The sequence below is a fragment of the Fukomys damarensis genome, unplaced genomic scaffold, assembly GCF_012274545.1.
Source record: "Fukomys damarensis isolate Sample0158 unplaced genomic scaffold, DMR_v1.0_HiC HiC_scaffold_3, whole genome shotgun sequence".
NCBI lineage: Eukaryota > Metazoa > Chordata > Mammalia > Rodentia > Bathyergidae > Fukomys > Fukomys damarensis.
In genome coordinates this window covers 19,008,478-19,030,304 of record NW_022900915.1, presented here as the reverse complement: position 1 = coordinate 19,030,304, position 21,827 = coordinate 19,008,478, and the positions used below count along the sequence as shown (strand labels likewise).

Genomic DNA, 21,827 nt, shown 5'->3' with positions numbered 1-21,827 from the left:
TATAATCCCAGCACAGGAACCTGAGGCAAGAAGATCACCATTGACTCTGAGGCCATCCTGGTGTATACAATGAGTTCCAGACAAGCCTGAACTACATAGCGAAACCCTGTCTCCTGTCTTCGAAAAGAAAAAAAGAAAAAAAAGCACACTGATTCATTAGTTTTCCTCATGCTTATCAGATAGTCCAGTAAAATGTTGGGTGGAACAGCTGTATATGGAAACTTAAAGTTCTGAGAGAGTTCTGGACTAGAGATTCAAATTTGGGAATCAGCAACATACAGAAGATACTGAGATTACTAAGGAAGTGAATAAAAGTAATCTAAGAACTGGACTTTGAGCCATTCCAAATTTCAGAGATCTAGAAGATGAAAATCAATAAAGCAAAGAAGACTTGAAATAATGTGGCCAGTGATTCAGAGGAAAAAAGTCTCTGAATGAGATATTCCTGAAAGTCAAATGGAAAAAGTTTATCAGAGGCAGTAGCAGTAACTACATAAAGGAGCCAAAAGACAACTGCAGAAACAATAACTGAATATGTAAAAAAAAAAAAGAACTAATATGCACAAGTCTAGTGGAAACATTTTCTAGTTAGGAAAATAATCTAACAGCTGGAAGTGGCACATGCCTATAATCCTGGCTACCTAAAAAGTTGAAGTAGGAGGATAACAAATCCAAAGCCAGCCTAAGTGTGACTGTCCATGATGACACATTAACCCAATTGATTGGATTAAGAATGCCTAACAGCTGGGCGTGGTAGCGCACACCTGTAATCCCAGCACTCCGGAGGTTGAGGCAGGAGGATCACTGTGAGTTCAGACCAGCCTGGGCTACATAGTGAGTTCCAGGTCAGTCTCAACTACATAGTGAGACCCTGTCTCAAAAAATCAAAAATAAATAAATAAACAAACAACATAAGACCTGTCCAAAAATAAAAAACAAGACAAAAAAGAGTGCCCAAAAGATCAGTGGAGTACACTTTTGGGTGCATCTGTGTAGGTCATGGAGGCATGACCTTGGATAATATGTATGGCCTGTTACTTTCTGGCACTGTTCCCCTGCTCTGCTTCCTGGCTGCCAATGAAATAAAGTGTCTTTACTCTACCCCACCCTTCTACCACAATGTTTCTGCCTTGGAGCTGGCCGACTGCGAACTGAATCCAGTCAAACTGATGATTCAAATTAAGCCTCTCCTACTGCAAGTGTGGGTATTGGGTATTGTGTCCCATCGACTACAACTAATATACTTGGTAATTCAGCAAGACCCTATCTCAAAAATAAAAATAAAAACTAACCGTGGGTGGGGGAACAACTCAGTGGTAGAACATTTTCCTCACAAGCATGAATGGGGGCGACACTTTGAAATTAAATACATCTTAAAAAGATACTGCTTTTGTACTTATTTTGGGGGGGGTATGGGGATTGAACTTGGGTCCTTGTGCTTGCAAGGTAGGCGGCGGCACCACTGAGCTAAATCCCCAGCCCTACTTTTGTACTTTTAATTGCAATTATTTAAAAAACAATGTTACCACTATCAAGTATGACAGCGCCAATAATTTATTTTTAAAACAATGTTCATGGGTTTTCTCTCATTATAAAAAGATCCCAACTTTAGGGTGTAGAACATGCTCCCCCAAAAATATGCCAAATTTTAAGATAAATTTTCATCTATACCAGAAATCTCCATTTTTAAAGTTGCCTCTTCAGAACCAGAAAGTGAGAAGCAAGATTAAAGTACTAGAAACTTACCAAGCTGCCTAACAAATCTTTTTGTTTATGCTGCTGTTTCTAGTTATCTCGTTATGACTGGGTCTCCCCCACACTTTTTTTTATTTCAGAGGATGTTATTATTTAAGTCACCCCTTTGAGATTTAATATTTCTCCTATCTCCAATGTGTGAGATATATATGTTATTAAACTTTTGTCTGTTCTCTTGTGAGTCTGTCTTTTGTTATAGGAACAACAACAAAATACTACACAAAGCAAAGAAAGAAAATTACTATTCTTGTCTATACTATGTTCCTTAGAAAAACTAAGACAGAAAAGCTCTGAAAATTAGCAAAATTCAGCCACAGTATCATCTAACCATCTCAACAGCATATTTTATTTCTTTACAAGAAATATTTTTAAATGTTTTATGACTACTTCTCTACCCAATAATGGTTCTTAAACTCCAGTAAGAGAATGTATATTTTGTGGGTTTATAATTGAGATATATGTCAGCAGAGATAACTGAGCTATTGAAGCAGGAAAACTGCTGCTAGTTCTTGGCCAGCCTTGGCTACACAGTGAATTCGAGGCCAGCCTGAACTACATAGCAAGACCCTGTCTCAAAAAAACAAAAAACAAAAACAAAAACAAAAAAAGATACTGAGGTATAACCTCAAAAGAGCACATGACAATTAGAGGTATGCATTTAGTATCCAAACAGAATTTTTACATTTCTTACCTGATTTTCTTCATCCTCAAATACAAAATCTTGCTGCATGACTTCATTGTCTAAATTAGCGCCAGCCACAGGTTCTGAACATTCCTTGTTGCTATCACTGGCATTAACAATACCATCAGCAATATCAACCCTAGCAATGAAGATTTTAAAAATCAGATCAGTCTAAATGATGAATATAAACTTCCTTCAAAATAAGTATCAGTAATGATCTGAAAACTTAATTGTTAAAGAAAACACATCCTTCTCATGAACATGTACAGGTTTTTTGGCTTGCTAAGTTATATTATTAAATTTACTAAATTTATTTTTATCTTACCCTGGGATGTTAGAGACCTGGAGAAAGTTTTCATAGGGAAATGGCTTCAAAAAAATACATGTACAAGGGCTGGAGATTTAGTTCAGTGGCACCATGCCTGCCTCACAGGACCTTGTGGTCCTGAGTTCAATCCCTGGTACCAAATATGTGTGTGCGCACGCGCGTGTGTGTGTGTGTGTGTATGTGTACAGGTATAAATTCCCTATGATGAATATCATTATGCATATCTAAAATGTGTCAGTAAAAATTTTTATAAACTATACACACACACACACACGCGCACGCGCACACACACAATGTGTGTTGAAACAATTTCCCTTAAAAAGGCACACTACCGCATAATGCTCCATGCTCCATTTGCCCTGATTAAATGCACACTATAGTATTCAACATGTTACCAAGAATAATAGGAGTAGTTTCCTACTGCATCTCTTCCATCATAAATAATTGAGTATGCAATATAGTTTGCTTAGAAAGATAACAGTACTACTACCAATAATGGAATATCAGTCATTTCCTCAGTGGTGAAAACAAAAGAGTTCAATCCCTGGTACCAAAAAAAAAAAAGTATCATCTGAGAAATAGGCAGTTTTCAGGATCCTAAACTAAGCTGGACAAACTCCAAGGAATTTGCTCATATTATATCTTTTGAAACAATTTCCCATTATTTCTACCTTTTAAATATCATTTTTTTCATTCCTATTTAGCTCAAACGCTCCCTTATTGCATAAGTTCTAAGTATGCCTTCAAAGCACAAAAACCAGAGCCATCATCACATAGAGGTACCGTGGCTGGCAGTGCCATCCCGCAGTTGTACAACATGGTATTCCTAAAATAAACATTTCTGCACATCCATTACTATTTTTCATTTCATATTTAACAGCTATGTCTAGTTAGCCTTTTTAAAATCTTTTATAAATGTCACTAATCCCAGTATTCAGGAGGCTGGGGCAGGAGAATCATCTCGAGTTCAAGACCAGCCTGAAAGGTCTCAAAAAAAAAAAAAAATCACTTCATCCAATTTTTTTTTAACTTTCCTATGAATCCTCCAAACAAGTACATTTTTCATATCTGTCTCCAGAATACAAAATGACATATGGAAAATATGAAATAATTTCATCGTAGCTTCTAAGGAAGGGAGATATATATCCTAAAGTAAAGGTCAGAGGTAATAAGAAAGGAGGTTAAAGCTTTCTTCCATCAAAAGGTAACAAGTCACATGAAGAGTAGAGTAACACCAGTTATTTTTTAACTTATACAAATCCAACTAGTATCAGCTAATCTAACAAGATCACGTGTAGATCTTGTTAGTTATAGTGACTAAGAATTTACTATAACTCCGGCACTCTAGAAGGCTGAGGCATGAGGATCACAAGTTGGGGCTCAGTCTGGGCAAATTAGTAACTCAGTGAGACCCTGTCTCAAAAAAGGGGAGGTGAGAGGGGTGGACAGGATGAGTTGGGAATACAGCTCAGTGCAAAAGCCCAGGTTTCAATCCCCAATACTGCAAAAATTTTAAAAAGTATAGCACTGAAGATAACAACAACAAAGGATGACTCTGAACACCATTTCACTCAGCCACAAGCAGCCATCATGTGGATCTGCATTCCCTGTGCCTCTGTCGAGATCACCGCTGCCTCTTGGTGTGACCACCTCTTGCACAGAGTATGAGTTTTAAAATCAAACAACACAGCCCTTTAAAGGTAAGCTTATCATTTCATCCAGTGTTCAGGGAGTAAAACCTGGCTGTATTGAACTTAGTACAAAAATACTTTATGGAAGAGTTATGAGAGTTTCAATGTTAACTTAGTGTGTATAATTTACATACAAGCACATACATGTGCACATTTACACTGACTTTCAGAAATCCTCTAGCAGGATAAGACTAGTGTCTAAGAAAAAAATAGTTTAAGATAATAAGCAATTGTATAATTCAATAAAAATTATAAAATGTTTCTTACTGATTATTAGGTCTTTGCTCATCACAATTAATACTTCCTGCTTCATTACTGCACACCAGGCTTTGCTGCTGTAAATTCTTAAGATCATGATTTATGCTGCTCTGCAGATCAAAAAGGTGCTGTTCCACAGCCGCTCTAACAGTTCTTTCTAAAACACTACAAAACACAACACATTTGTAAGAGCAGTCACCCTACTATTTAGCCACGTAAAATTAAATGTTAAAACCAGGCTGGGGATTTAGCTCAGTGGTTCTGGCGACTGCCTCGCAAGCACAAGGACCTGAGTTCGATCCCCAGTACAAAAAAAAAAAGTTAAAACCTATGACAAGGGGGGTGAGCAAAATGTATTATATGCACTAACCCTTCCTAAAAACTAGAGGGGAGGGCAGGTGATGAGGGATGATCAAAGTACGTAATGCACATGCACGAATCTGCCAAAATGAAACCCATTAACTTGTATAACCAATTTTTTTAAAAAAGTGGAAGCTGGGTGTGGTGGCGCATGCCTGTAATCCCAGCACTTGGGAGGCTGAGGCAGGAGGATCACTGTGAGTTCGAGACCAGCCTGGACTACATAGTGAGTTCCAGGTCAGTCTCAACTACATAGTGAGACCCTGTCCAAAAAACTAAAACAACAACAACAAAATGACAATTAAAACAAATTATCATAGCATATAAATGAGTAAAGTGTAAAATAAAATGCATGATACTGGCTTACATTTTCAAATAAAATTTACCTAGATAATCCTATACAAATCAACCATAATGTTACTACTATTTCTTGAATGAGAAGAATCGTTTGTCCCAGTAATTCACTCCTCACAATACAAATGCTATTTAAAAAGACAGACTTTTTAAAGCTAAGTTTGTATGGCAGAATAATTTACAAAGATTCAGTTAAATAAAAGAAACTATAAGGGGGCCAGGGATTTAGCTCAGTGGTTCCGCCACCTGCCTCAAAAGCACAAGGTCCCAAGTTCAATCCTTGGTACCAAAAAAAAAAAAGAGAAACTATAAGAGTATTACTCACATATTTTGCACAAACTCTAATTTTAAAAGTAAACTTAAAGGCCAGGGATTTAGCTCCGTGGCCTGCCTCACAAACCAAGGTCCTGAGTTGGATTCCCAGTACCAAAAAGTAAAAAAAGTAAAAAAACAAAAAAACAAAAACAAACAAAAAAAAAAAGCAAAAAAAGCAGACAAATCTGTATCAACATTCTTTCAATTATTTCAGAGGATCAAAAACATCTGAAAAAAGCTCATCTTTATTTTGTACAACCTGTGCAAAGGTTTCACCTTCATTTGTTGCTATTGCAGTACATAAAATAGTATCTAATTTATCATTTATGTATAATCTCTAAGGCTTAGTAACATTTTACATTTTAAAAAAAACTGTCTTTAGTGGGTACAGTGACCCAACCTGTAAGTCAGAAGCAAGCGGATCTTTTGAGCCCAGCAGGAGTTTGAGACCAGCCTGGGCAACACCGAAACAAAAATGTTGTCTTCCATAGGCATATTACTTACTCTGCAGAGGCTGGTAAGATGCTGGTGGGAGATATATGGGCACTGAAAACAAAGAAAGAAATCAGCTATAAAAATGTGCTGAAACTGCCCCCATTGAATTACCTTGAAACAACCAGAAGAGCATGTACTAACTTGCACATTTCCACTTACGTGTCGAGTTGGACATATTCTGTAAATCTTGTTGGTAAACATTTCAAATATTTGTTTTGTTTTGGTACCGGGGATTGAACTCAGGTCCTTGCGCTTGCAAGGCAGGCCACCGAACCGCTGAGCTAAATCCCCAGCCCCAACATTTCAAATATTTGTTTTGTTTTGGTACCGGGGATTGAACTCAGGTCCTTGCGCTTGCAAGGCAGGCCACCGAACCGCTGAGCTAAATCCCCAGCCCCAACATTTCAAATATTAACAAAGAAAATAAATTTGAGATAATATATTAACAAAGCCAAAATTTTAAAGTGAATATTATTTACTATGAGCAAAAGCTTTACATGCATTTATCTTAAAATAGTTCTTCTCAATATTACAGGAATTATCATTATCTCCCTCTCTCCACAAAACTAAAGCTCAATGGGTCCAGAGATGTAGCTCAGTGGTGTTGTGCTTGCCTGGCGAGCACAAGATCCTGAGTTCAATTCCCAGTACAGGAGGGGGAAAAAAAAACCCTAAAGCTCAAGGATATTAATTAACTTGCCCAAATGCACACATCCTAGAGTTGGGAATCCCAAACCCACTACTAATAAAAATGTTCTACTGCCTAGCATGAGTATTAACAATGTGATTCTAATATTCTAAAAAATGACTTTCATTCAAAAGACCTTTAAATATAAAAAGATTTGTTCCAAGGCTAGAGGAAAAAAAATTTTTTCTGGTTTTTAGTTTACTGTGGACACTTTGGTACTTGGCTTGGAGGAAAATTACTTGTACTCAATTTAATAATAGCATTAGCTATTCATGAATGTCTTTTTTAAAAAAAATCGTCTGTCAGGTAAGAGGTAGGATATGTTTAAATGATGCTAGAGGCTGAAGCTGGGGCAGCTAAGCATAACTAACAAGCTGACTTTTGACTGATCACAGAAGACAAGCCAAGGCCCATCAACCTGGTTAAGAACCTGCTGGCTGGCAGCTTTGGCAGTGTGTGCCTGGTGTTTGTGGAGCACTCTATGGACTCTGTCTGTTAAGGTGTAGGGAGACTGGGGCAGGGGTTGGGAAGGAGGCCTGAGTGAGACACAGCCCCTGGACAGAAATGCAGCCCATAAATACAAGTTACTATGTTAAGCCTAGAGAATCACTCTTTCAGAAGTGGGCAGAAGTTGTATCTCATGTAGCAGAGCCAGATAGCCCAAGGTGGGCAGCCTCTAACCACCCCATTGACAGCTCCTATGTAAAGGTCTCTGCCCCAGTTTCTTGCGACCCCACACCATACTCCGGAAATGGGAAAGAAAAAGTAGCTGCCCAAAGCTGATTTCAGCCAACACCAACATTTTTTAAAGGATAAAACGTGTCCCCTTAAAGCCTGCCCCCAGAAGACAACTAAAGAGATGGAGGGTTGTTCTGGAGGTGTCCTTTGACACACTCCCCCGGGGCCAGAGTGCACCATCACCATCTCTTGCACATTGCTCTGAACACTGGAGTACTCGCACACTCAGCCTGTCACCATATGGCAGCCTGGGAAGCTAATGATGTCCTCAGTGACTCAACCTCTTCCAAGAAAAGCAGATGATCAGCTCTCTGCTGGGTTAGGCTGATCCTCACAACTTCCAGGTGAGAAAGCCATTAGTTGTACTGAGGCTATGGAGAGCAGAAACACATCGTTCCTCAGTGACCAGGAACACGAAGCAAGGGCTTACTGGAGACCAAAGTCTTCATGTCCTGAGACTCTATATTTGAAACTTCATCCTAGTTTTGTAACCTTAATTTAGTACACAGTAAGGTAAGTGTCAGCTCATGGCCAGAGTACACCTATGGGCTGCAAATATGAGTCTTGGGGGGAAACATATGTTGGGGGCTGTTATGTTGGATCCAGTTTCCTTTACAGAAAAATAGTTTCATGAAATCTTTTTCTGGGCAGCCTTGGGCAACAGGTTCTTTTGATGCCTTTCACTCAAGAGAGAAGCAGGCTGAGGCACAGCTCCTGCTGGGGTCATGATATGTGAAGATCAGGATTAAAGCAACTGGGCTGCTTAGGGCATTGCGTAACAGCAAGCAGATACTTTTCCAGCAGATGGTAAAATGCTGTGAGTGCTTCTAAGGCAATGGTCATTCCAAGTAGAACTGTCTAGTCAGGGAAAAACAAGGCATATCCGACATCAGAACCAGTACTTGTCTATGGGGAGGAGTGACCACTGTCCCACTCACATTGTGACTTATACACAACATCTGTAGCTACCTCATCATTTTTTAAAATGCTGATTCAAATTAGTACTATGAAGATCCTCTAAAAAAAGTATAAATACAATCTCTAACCAACACATACAATCACCTATGAAGTTAATATTCTCAGGATTCACTGCAGGAAACCAAATCAGTATCATTTACCATGCACTCAAAAATCATCAGGTCTCCCTTTAAAAAGTCTATTACTAGCAAACTGCACAAGTGCTTTATCAGAAATAGTGAGGCATGCCGGGAGTGATGGCGCACGCCTGTAATCCCAGCACTCTGGAGGCTGAGGCAGGAGGATCCGTGTGAGTTCGAGACCAGCCTGGGCTACACAGTGAGTTCCAGATCAGTCTCAACTACATAGTGAGACCCTGTCTCACAAAATCCAAAAAACAAAAAAAAAAAGAAAAAGAAAAAGAAAAAGAAAAAAAAGAAACAGTGAGGCATCTTTCTTTGGAAAACAAAGCTTCCTACCTATAAAAAATTTCTTAAAATGAGTGTGGTGGCACATCCCTATAATCCTAACACTTTGGAGGCTGAGGCAGGAGGATCAGTGCAGGTTCGAGGCCAGCCTGGGCTACACAGTTAAGTTCAAGGTCACCCTGAATTACATAGCAAGAATTTATTTCAAAACACCCAAAAAAGTCAAACTACAAATATTAGGCTGGCATTTTGTTTACTTTGTGGTAATGGTGACTGAATCAGGGCCTTTGCACTGAGCTACATCCCCACTCCTTTTTATTTTGAGACAGGATTTCCCCAAATTTCCCAGCCAGAATCAAACTGTGATATTTCTGCCTTAGCCTCACAAATGCTGGGATTACAGACCTGCACCATTATGCCTGGCTTATACTGGGCTTTGATGAATGGATTATTCTCATCTCTACAAGTCCTTGTTTAAAAAAAAAAAAACAACTTCATGCTGGTCCTCTCAAGAGAAGTCAAGAGAAGCACTTAAGAACATACTCCTATTTAAATTAAACAGAGTTCTTTGAAACGTCATTCCTGAAATCAGAAAAGCCCGTGGGGGGAGGGCATACGTGCACACACAGAATTGTAGTGATCAGTCTATTTTAGCAACTTTCATAAAATCTTTTTTGGGGGGTACCAGGGATCAAACTTGGGTCCTTGCGCTTGCAAGGCAGGCAGCAGAACCTCTGAGCTAAATCCCCAGCCCAACTTTCATAAAATCTAAAAGTCAAAATATTTAGTGATTGGTCAGATGTGGTAGTGCACACCTGTAATCCCAGCACACAGGAGGCTGAGGCAGGAGGATCTGTGTGAGTTCGAGACCAGCCTGGGCTACACAGTGAGTTCCAGGTCAGTCTCAACTACATAGTGAGGCCCTTTCTCAAAAAACCAAAAAAAAGTTATTTTTGTAGGGGAAAAAAAACCCCAAAAGATGAATGAGGCCTTTCCAAAAAACTTTTACTACCAACTAGAATACCTTTCTGACATTTGCTATAGTCATTTATTATTTATATTTTAAATTTAAACTATGAGTTATTTAATTATACAAGGTACAATGTCATGTTGTACAATCTGTTGTACTTTCCTTAATAATATACTCAATCTACTAAACTTAGATGATTCCTTATCTCAGAGATTCATTTTAGTTTTAGTATTTCTTAATCCCCCAATAATGTAGTTTATACTGAATGGTGTGAGGGATAATTTTAAATCTAATGCCCTTCTCTTCATCATTTAATTTGTGGTTTTTGGTAAACGTGCTTATTTTATAGTAACTTCTGAAAAATATTCTAATTCCCAACCATTGATGCCATTAGTCTACTACTAATGCTGTGGTTTAATTTTTGGTAGCACTCATAACCTCTCTGTTCTTTCTCAAATTTGCCATTGCCCATTGCTTCTCTGCCAGAGAAATTTTCTCCTTTTATCGTCAGATTAGATTATCACTAAAATGCCAGTGTATACACAAATACAAGACATTTCATAAAGAATCAAACAAAGCCAGATGTGGTGGCACACACCTGTAATCCCACTCAGGAAGCTGAAGCAGGAGGACTGCAAGAGTTTGAGGCCAGCCTGGGCTACTATGTAGTTGAGATTGACCTGGAACTCACCATGTAGCCCAGGCTGGTCTCCAACTCACAGGGATCCTCCTACCTCAGCCTCCCAAGTGCTGGGATTACAGGTGTGGGCCACCACACCCGGTTTAAAAAAAAAATTTTTTTTTAAAGACAACTCAGTAGAAAATTGGCAACCAACTTGAAGAGACATTTCACAAAAGGAACCAGCTAATATATAAAATGACAACAAAATATTGTAACAAGTATGCACCAGATTATTTCTGACAAAGTACTGGCAAAGTCATGAAGCAATGGAAACTTTATATACTGCCAGTATGGTTGTAAACTGACATGGGCACTCTAAAAAATAATCTGGCAATATTTACTAAAGCTGAACACAGTAGATATATGTCTTTATATGCATGCCATATATACCAGAAGCTGTATACCAGAAAATACACAGCAAAATTGTTCATAATGGTGAAAAAGACATATTACATATAAACATGTTATGATAATATCTCTTACTAATCAAAAAAAATTTGTCCACCAACGTAAGATAGGTCATTGTGGTGTAATCATATAACAAAATAATTTACAGCGAGGGAATGAATAAATCAGTGACATGCAAAAACAGATAATTCTCACATTCATATTTAGCATAAGAAACTGTACTAAAATTTTACACACAGAGGTTTGTTTTCACCAGTCATGCTATTATACTCAGGGGTATAAATTCTGATTTGATTTTCATAAATGATTACCATAAAGTCAACACAGCGGTTATCTTAGTGGTGAAGGAGGGGGTACCAGGATTTTGAGAGCTACTGTGGTGTCAGTGTTTATTACTAGATGTGGGTGGTGATATATGGATATTTGCTTTTTACTAATTTTTACCAATTGTTTGCTATGAATCTGTTTCATGGATACTTATATATACAAAACATTCCAAATTTAAAAGGAAAAAAGAGCCTTAAGAGAAGGTATATTCCTAGGTCTTTCCTTCACACCTCTCAAGTACAGCCCAAGAAGCATCATTAATGATTCTTAGCTGAGTAAAATGTCAAAGAAAAAAAAAAGTTTGCCAGGCATAGAGGCCCACAATGGTAATCCCAGCAAGTAGGAGGGTTTTGAGGTAGGAGGATCACAAGTCCAAGCCTGGGGAATTTGGTGACTCTACAAGACTCCTGTCTCAACATAAAAAATAAAAAGGGAGGGGATGGGATTTAGCTCTGTGGTGCCTACCACCTGCCTCACAAGCACAAAGTCCCAAGTTAGATCACTGGTACCAAAAAAATAAATAAAAATTTAGGGCCTGGGGATTTAGCTCAGCGGCTAGGTGACCTGCCTTGCAAGCGCAAGGACCCGAGTTCAATCCCTAGTACCTAAATAAATAAATAAATAAATAAATAAATAAATTTAAATTTTTTTAAATTAAAAAAGTAAAAATAAAAAGGGTTAGGGATGTAGCTCAGTGAAAAGACCCTCATTTCAATGCCCACTTTTTTAAAAGATCTTTTTAAATCCGTATTAGTAATTCTGAAAAACACTAAACAGATCTATATCCAGCCCCCCAAAATACTAACTTTTAGTAAGATTCCCAGTTAGTCAAAGAAGCCAAAGAGAGAGAAAAGGTCTACTGGGTTCAAAATAGACAGAAAGAAAGGTTAATTCGTCTTTTGCTTCCTATCCCTTTTAAATGACACTGGAAAATATGAGTCTATATAAAAAAAAATTAGCAAGACAGATTATTAGTGTGACAGTAAAGCTATCAGCCCTGAAAAATAAGCTAAGACAAATGAACAGCTCCTTTTAAAAAAGACCTCCAGGGCTAGGGATTTAGTTCATTGGTGCCACTGCACCTTCCTGGCAAGCACAACGTCCTGAGTTTAATCCCTAATACCGCAAAAACACCTCCAATGGATATAAACATAAAACAAAGCAAAACTGAACAATATAGCTATGTACTTGTAGCTAAATAGCACAGATAATACAAAGTTGTGAGTCCTGCTGAGTATGGTGATGCACACCTGTAACCCCAGCACATGCAAGGCTGAGGGAGGAAGATTGCAGTGAGTTCAAGGCCAACGCTGACTAAGTCACAGGATCCACTAAAAGTTGGTTTATTTTGTATACTCTAGACTGCTCACAACCCAGACACCACCGTTTTTCTACTCTGAAGTCAGCTTAAATTTTAACAAGGCAGGCCAGTGGTATATGCCTGAATCCCCAGCACTCAGGAGGCTGAGGTATGAGAATCATTTGAGCCCAGGACCGGTCTAGTCATCAAAGTGAAAACCCAATCTCAAACAAAAAGACAAAACCTGGGGCCGGGGATTTAGCTCAGTGATTCTGCAGCCTGCCTCACAAGTGTAAGCACCCGAGTTTGATCCCCAGTACCAAAAACAAAACAAAACAAAACCTGCTGTTATTTCCTCAAGAAACTATTGCTAATGGCAATGTAAACTTGGTCAAATCCTTCAAGGGGTCTGGAAATACTTATTAAAAACCATCTAAAGGGCCAGGGATTTAGCTCAGTGGTTCTGCCGCCTGCCTGCCTCGCAAGCACAAGGGCCTGAGTTTGATCCCCGGTACCAAATAAAACAAAACAAAACAAATCTAAGTTCACTCTTTGAGGTCAATAAATTAATTCAAAATTGAAAAAAAGGGTCAAAGAACAAAGTTTGCTTGTTTGCTTGTCAGTAGTAGTATAGTACTGATATGCTTGCTGAGACAACTCAAAATATCAAAAATATAAAATCTCAATGACCAAGCTTACCCAAGCAGCAGTTCACCATCCTAATAAATGTCTGGAAGCTGATGGTCCCACTTTGAGCACCTCTTATAATTACAGAGACCAAATAAAACTTGTATTAATCTCAGTAAATGTATATTAAAATATTCATACAAGTTTTTATTTTCCTGAAGTATATATGGGGGGAGGGAGAGAGGGGTGCATTAGATACACACACATGCTCTGGGGAGGGACAGTGGGTGGAAATTGAACCCAAGGCTTTATGCATGGTAGGCAAGTGCTCTATCATTGAACCGCACTCCCCAACCCACTATAAATATTACTGTTAACACATATCTCAATGTAATTTAAATGCAGTTAAGAGGCAATAAAAATTAAATTGGAAGGTCATGTAAACACATAATAAAGCACAAATGAAATGTCAGACTAAATAAGCATGAACATTAATTTATAACATAAATTTTACAACAAATTTAACTATTTTTTTAAGAAACTACACATAAAGATCAGGAGGCCCACAAGAAAGGTAACAGTCATATTCAGCTTTATTATTTATTTATAATTTTTTTCTAAATAATACTGATACCTCTCCTCTTCCTTCAGCTATTACAGTTATTTTTAAAAGACTATCATTTCTTCTATTTTTAAACCACCATTTAATCAATACAATCTTAATGAAAAACATCTAGTATGCTAAACATATAGCTCTGCCCTCCTAATGAAAGGGATTAATAAACCATGGCGCTTACAGAGAATAAGGACAGAATTTAGCAAACTAAGAAATATGTATGGCTGAGACAGTTTCTGAATAGAAAACAGTGTACCCTCTAGAGCCAGCTTTGTGAAGGGATAGTGGCTCTAGACTATCATATTTTTTCCAATGTACTCAGTATGCCATATAAAAATGGTCTTTTTATACATGAAAAAGACTGGAAGTACTATTTTAGATCAGAGCTCTATCCTTACACTCTTTTCAACCTAGTTGTAGCCTAGAAGCTAGAAATACAAGTCAATTCAACCTAGCAATTCTACTTCCAAAGGTTCTGAAATTTTACCACAACCAACAAACAAGCTAATATAAATACAAATTTTAAGAATTATATGTTATGAGAACTTATTTTTTATGAGAGCTGTAACATTAATGCAGAAAATTCTTCAGTAAGGCTGCTGCTTTAAATTTTCTTGCTCTTTTTCACATACAAATGTCAAACTTTCACATACAGTTATAATTTGTGTTCAGTGCTTAAGTGAGTCTATAATAAAATGCTCAAAAGCTTAAGTTCATTCAGCTGAAGTATTTACCTTGTTGATGCTGTAACATTACTTGATTCCAGGATGTTTTCAGTCATCCTTAATTGCACCACCTCTGGCATGTCATTTGATTTTTCTGCACCCTCTTCTGGAAGTTCTTCTATATGTTCCAGCTTTTCGTCTTCTTCCTCAGAAAGATCATTAACCTATATATAAAAAAAGAAAACTCCAATTGGAATTTAATGAAGCTGTTAACTGAAATATCTAAGACATACTTACTCTAAAACAAATTTACACACAAAAAACTTATTTAAAAAAAATTTCCTCACTAGGGCGGGGATGTAGCTCAATGGTGCTGCACTTGCTTAGCTAGCACAAGGTCCTGAGTTCGAACCACAACACCAAACAAGAAAACATTTTCCTCGCTTTCAAGGACCAAGGTATCTTTTAATAGAGTAAAAGCCAACTTTTGCATGCCAAAATAAAACTGTAGGGCTAGAGTTATAACTCAGTAGAAGAACACTCACCTAGCATGCACCAGGGCTGGTTCAATCCCCAATACAACCAACCAAATTAAAATGTATATAAAGAAAAAAGGAGACAACAAAACCAGAAAAATATTACCATATGAGGGGGGGTTACACAGATTCTCACTAGTAGTTCAGGAGGGGCTTGAACTCACTATGTAGCCTCAACTGACCTTGAACTTGAGGCAATCCTGCCTCAGCCTACCCAGTACTTGGATTATGGGCATATGCCACCAAGCCTGGCTTCAAGTACTAACACTTTGAAGCAGGAAGTAATCATTATGTTAATATATCACTAAGAATATGAAAAAAGACTGCAGCTGAGCACGGTGGCTCACACCTGTAATCCCAGCTGTCTGGCAGACTGAGGCAGAAGGACTGAAACTTTGAGCCAATACTGGGTAAAGTAGTGAGACACTAACTTAAAATAAGTACATATAAGGGCTGACCATACCCTCAGTGGTAGGCCCTGGGTTCAATTCCTAGTACTACCAAAAAAAAAATTAAAAAAAAAAAAAGGCTGCATACTGTAGTTACCATTAAGAAAGCTCCATTTTTAAAATTAGTTTTATAGGGCCGGGGATTTAGCTCAGCGGTTCGGTGGCCTGCCTTGCAAGCGCAAGGACCCAAGTTCAATCCCCGGTACCAAAAAACAAAAGTTAAAATGAGTTTTATAAATCTACTAGTAGTTACAAAAGACTTACTGATTACTGTGGCTTTCAGGTGCAAAAAACAAGATAGAGTTAAGTGTAAAAACAAAGATAAGAAAATGACTTAAATATGTAATGTATGTTTCAGAAAATATCAGCTAACTTCTAAATAACTCAGATTAAATTTTCTATGAAGTAGGTCCCAACAACAAAGAATTTATGTTTCAATCAGGATGAAGTTATAATTATCTTTCCAGTGGGGGCTGTAAAATGACCTCCATTATCAAATTCACTAAGTAATCATTATAGTTAAAAGATACAAAAGGAAGTGGGATGCAGCTCAGTGGTAGAGCATTTGCCTAGCATGACGAGGCCATAGATTTTATCCCCTATCTCTCTCTTTCTCTCTCTCTCTCTCTCTCTCACTCACACACACACACACACACACACACACACACACACACACACACACGAAAGCCAGGCATGGTGGCATATGCCTATAATCCCAGTATAAGCCTCAACCCAGCCTGGGCAACAGCAACATAGCAAGACCTGTCTTAAAATAAAAAGGGCTGAGGTTGTAGCTCAGTGCAAAGGCCTTGGATTCAATCCCCAATGTGGGAGGAGGGGAGACAACTTATGCCAATCAAGAAATTACCTCTAAACAGTCTTAATATCTTTCACAAGTTGATACTAATTATTAAAAACACGAAGAGATACAGTTGCACTTTTTAGAGTATAGTTCAACCTAGCATGTACAGGGCCCTAAATTTAAACCCTGGCACCAGCAAAATCAACAACAAAAAATACATTTGTCTGTTCTAACTAAATGCAATGGGAACACTTAAAATAAATCTATTTACTACTACATGATACAATGGTATTTTTCCTGATATATGTCATTGCTAGAATACTACCAGACCAAAAAAAAAAACAAAAAATCAAGAACGAATTCAACATTTGGGCCGGGGATTTAGCTCAGTGGTTCCACCATCTGCCTTGTAAGCTCAAGGTCCCAAGTTCAATCCCCAGTACCCCCCCAAAAAATAGAATACTACCAGAAAGTACCAAAATGCAAAGAAAAGATATGTAATTATACTGCGATACTCTATCACACTCCTTATCAGTAAGTACAGACTGCCTACTTTAAATTATAGTAACTCAGGGTTTGGAAGCAGAAAAATCTGTATTTACAGATCCTTGCTAGCCCTATCTCAGTCTTATATATAAAATGAAGATGTTACACTACTTACCTCACAGAGCACCACTACAGTTTACACATAAAAAACTAATAATAGCTGTCATTACAACTAAATTATTCAAATTTCTATATAGCATAAGTCCTCATTTATACATATAGTATCATTTTTTATTTTTTGTTTGTTTGTTTGGTTTGGTACCTGGTATTGAACTCAGGCCCTTGCACTTGTGAGGCAGAGGGTGGAACCACTGAGCCAAATCCCTAGCCCCATATAGTATCATTTTTATAATAAAAGAGAACACTGGGGACAGGGATTTATCTCAGTGCTGCCGTCACCTGCCTTGCAAGTACAAGATCCTGAGTTCCATCAGAGAGCGAGAGACAGAGAGAAAGAGAGAGAGAGAATGAATATCACCCGAACTAATATCTGTCATCTAAACTATCAGCAGAAGCTCTCAACCACTGCTGTATCTACTAGAGCCAAATTTTTGCATTAATAAATGAAACTCCAAAAAGTGCTGAATAAACCTTGCTTCCTACAAGTATCAAAGTCAGCAGAAAAAGCAAAAGATGCCAAATCAGCCACATGTGCCTGTGTATTTAAATATACAGACAACACAGCAGCATTTGACTAATTAGACTAATTCAAAACAAAATTAGACTAATTCAAACACACAACCAAATTGTGCTGGTCAGGAAGATACTTAGTTCTATGTATTTCTAAGATATTTAGTTCTACTTTCTCACATATCAAATTGAAATTATCAAATCTGCTTTTAAACAAACAAACATAAACTTCATAATCTATACTTCTGTTGTTTGCAACTCTCACACCAATCCGGAAATGTAGACTAAAAATAGATTAGAAAATAAATTCTGGTTATTAAGCAAGAGGTGCCAAGATAATAAAAAATACATCACTGCTTCTTAGGATCCACTGAACTATCCATTTACTGGGCAAATTCTGTTCAATCAATATTATCAATATGATAATACTTCAACCTCTTTTCTATTCCTGAGCAATTCTATAGAATTCAACATCACCTCCTGATACTGATGAATATAAAGCACACACAGTTGAAGTCAATTTTACTAGTGCTTTAAAAAAAAAAAGGACCAGGTGTAGTGGTGCACCTCTGTAATCCCAGCAATTGGGAGGCGGAGGCAGGAGCATCACTGCAAACTCTAGGCTAGCCTGGGCTACATAGTGAAACCGTGTCTCAAAAAAAAACCCTCATTCAACACATTTGAGATATAGATTTATTTCAGCATACATAACAAAGCCATAAGATAATAGAAAATTATACCACAATATAAAGTCAGAAGGCACAACTTGCAGATTTTGAGAAGTCAAAATATAAACATAAGGTCAAGGTGGTACCACCAGTTTCTTGTAGGTCAATCTTAGAAATATACAAAATCAGTGAAACAAACACCACTATTCTACTTTGAGCAATTATTAATTTTATTTTTAAAAATTATGGAATTAAAATATAATTTAATGAAAGCAAGGGGACATGTAGAATTTCTCCACAAATGGGATTACTTATGGGCATCCAAAGACATTAAAATTTAAGGTATATTTATCCACTATCCTCGTGTTACTTTTTATCAAACAAGGATAATCTGGAGGAGATACATCAGTCCTTTAACTAAATCTTCTAAAAAAATTAAGCAAACTCTAATAATTGGAAATCTTCAAAAAATGTTTTAAAAGGTTTATGTATTGATTCTGGCAATAAATTTTACCTATCTGATTTACTTAATATATAAATATGCATTCTAGCAGGACACTGTGGGACAGGTCTGTTATCCTAGCACTCAAGAGGCTGAGGCAGGGGGATTGCTTCAAGTCCAACGTTGACTATTACTGAGACTGTCTCAAAATAAATAAATAAACAAACAAACAAACAAATGTTCCATGTGCGATTCTTATACGTGATTTCCTCAGTTTACACATTACAATTCTAATCTGGCTCCTCCTACTGTTTCTTTAAAGTGGCTCATACTTGGAAGATGGTGACAGAAAGGAGAAAACAGCTGGGTGTGGTGGTGCACACCAGTGATCCAGAGGATCACCTAGAGTGTGAGGCCAGCCTGGGCTACAGAGTGAGTTCAAGGCCAGCCTGGACTACATTGCAAGACTCTGTCTCAGAAAAAGATATAATAAATAACCACCCAACCAGACACAAGGAAAACCTGTAAATAAACTACCTTTCAAGAGATGATGCCTTATAACCTCATACAAATGAAGAGAACCAATCAAAATATCCATTAATAGTGTGATCATATAATTTATCATCAAAACCTGGCCGTGTTTGACAATGACAGGTGAAGCCACTAAACACTAACCAGAAAAAGACATAAACCAGCACTGTTCTGAGAAAACCCAAATGTACTATCACCTTTTCTAGCAGAAATGGCAGTACAAATTTTAAAGTTTTATCCATACAATAAGGAAGTACAAAGATTTTTAAAAAGGACTCTGTATTCTAATAATACAGATCTCCAAGATACACTCATTTTTGGTTTGGGGGGAGGTTTTTTTGGTTGTTTTGAGACAAGTTTTCCCTACGCAGTTCAGGCCAGCCTTAAACTCACTATTATAGACTAGGCTGGCCTCAAACTTGCAGTGACACTCCTGCTTCAGCCTAATGAGCGCTGGGGTTACAGACATACGTCACCATACCCAACTCCAAGATAAAGTGCAGGAACTACAGAACTGTGCTATCACACCCAGCTACTTTTTAAAATAAGAAGCAACAATCTGGGTGTGGTGGCGCACACTCGGAGGCTGAGGCAGGACTACATAGTGAGTTCCAGGTTAGTCTCAACTACATAGTGAGATCCTGTCTCAAAAAATAAATAAATAAAATAAATAAAATAAGAGGCAGCACTGCCCATTTAAAAAAAGTAGCAGTCCCTTCCACACCGAAATGAGTAAATTCATGGATTATAATGAGATTGAACCCATGGCCGTGCACATAGTAGGGATGCACTCTACCACTGAGTTATACCCCTAGCCTTCATTATTTTGAGACAGGTCTCACAAAGTAGCCCAGGGAGGCCTGAAACGTGCAATCTTCTGACCTCAGCCTCCCTTGGAGCTGGGATTACAGGCATGTGCCACCATACCTAGGCACAGATTATAATTTAATAAAAGCTTGGTGGCAAACCACTTAAGTGCATGTCTTAGATACTTTTCTCATTGCTGAGACAAAATACCCAACACCCAAAGATAAAAGGAGAAATGTTTATTCAGCTCAGTTTGTACAGGCTTCGTTTCATAATTGGCTGGCTCCACAGCAGAGTGGCCCATGGCAGACAGGTATCGCAGAGGAGATGACGCCCACACGGTAGCAAAAGCAACCAAGGGAACCTTAACAGCATGTTTCTGCCCCTTTTATCTTATCCAGACTACTGGGATTAGGGCAGTACCAAATCAATCAATGTAGGTCTAGTAATCAGATACCCTTAATCCTAGGGTCACATACTCTAAATTGAGCCACCTCTGAAAAAGCCACCTATGACCTCATGAGGCTTGGGGGGACATCTAGACCCACACCATAACAGTGCATAAGGAAAACCTACAAACAGATTTAATCACAAATTCTAAAGCTGAGGACCAATATGGCCTTATGATAAAGTGCAATTACTTAGCTTTAATATTCTTATTTCATAAAAGGGAAAGTTACCAAGACCCTTGAAACAGTTTCAACCACCAAAGTGTATCAACAACAAAAGATCAGAATGTAACTTCAGAAATGGAATTCAATATTCTACAGCCACAAGAATTAAAAAATTAGCCGGGCCTGGCAGCACATGCCTGTAATCCCAGCACTCGGGAGGCTGAGGTGGGAGAATCACTGTGAGTTCAAGACCAGCCTGGGCTACACAGTGAGTTCCAGGGCGGTCTCAACTACATAATGAGACCCTGTCTCAAAAAAATAACAATAAAAAGAAAAATTAAAAAATGATTTGCAGCACAAGGGCCCGAGTTCGATCCCCGGTACAAAAAACAAACAAACAAAAAACAGACAAATAAAAAATGATTTGCAACCTAAACTATAAATCTCCATAGACACTTTCCATTAATAACAATGATTCCACTATGCTGACCTATTACAGTAATCAAGGAACAAGTTCATATTTCTAAGTTTGTATAAGGCAGGGCATGTAACTCAGTGGTAGAGGAATTCCCTAGCATTTTAAGCCACTGGGTTCATTCCCAAGCACCACAAAAATAAAAATATAAGTTTGTATTGATCTTTTTTTACTCTACCTTAAATTTCTCACCCTTTGCTTATACAGTATTCTTCTAAGCCAGTTTCTTTGCAATAGCTATAATACAGTTATAAAACAATGCCAAAATTTATAGGAAAAAAACTCCACCAAAACAAACATAAAAATCTCTATTACCGAGCCAGGCATGATGGCCCACATTTGTAATCCAAGCATTCAGAAGGCTGAGGCAGAAGGATTGCTGCGAGTTCAAGTCCAGCCTGGGCTACGTAGTGAAACTCTGTCCCCCCAAAAAATATCTACCATATACTCTGACTTACCTAGTTTGGCCTGGGGATTTAGCTTAATGGTAGAATACTCTCCTAGTATGCTAAAGGCCCTAGGTTCAATCTCCAGTACCACAAAAATTAAAAAGTAAATGCCTTTTAGCCAGGCATGGTGGCACATGCCTGTAATTCCAGCACTTGGGAGGCTGAGGCAGGAGGATTGCTGTGAGTTTGAGACCAACCTGGGCTACACAGTGAATTCCAGGTCAGTCGTCAGTC

The 21,827-nt window shown here is 38.0% G+C and overlaps 1 protein-coding gene across 8 annotated transcripts in view; it reads right to left on the bottom strand.

Moving 5' to 3' along the window:
• Nucleotides 1–21,827, bottom strand: part of Fam13b (family with sequence similarity 13 member B) — a 97,635-nt gene that overhangs the window by 37,054 nt on the left and 38,754 nt on the right. For 5 of the 8 annotated variants that reach the window (XM_010613750.3, XM_033767341.1, XM_033767343.1 and 2 more), the window contains exons 7-10: nt 14,714–14,868; nt 6,248–6,289; nt 4,724–4,879; nt 2,447–2,576 (exon numbers count right to left, since the gene is read on the bottom strand). In XM_010613750.3, coding sequence (XP_010612052.1) covers nt 2,447–2,576; nt 4,724–4,879; nt 6,248–6,289; nt 14,714–14,868 — 483 coding nt within the window. The remainder of the gene's footprint in view (nt 1–2,446; nt 2,577–4,723; nt 4,880–6,247; nt 6,290–14,713; nt 14,869–21,827) is intronic. The other 3 variants (XM_033767344.1, XM_033767345.1, XM_033767335.1) reach the window with 2 other exon arrangements.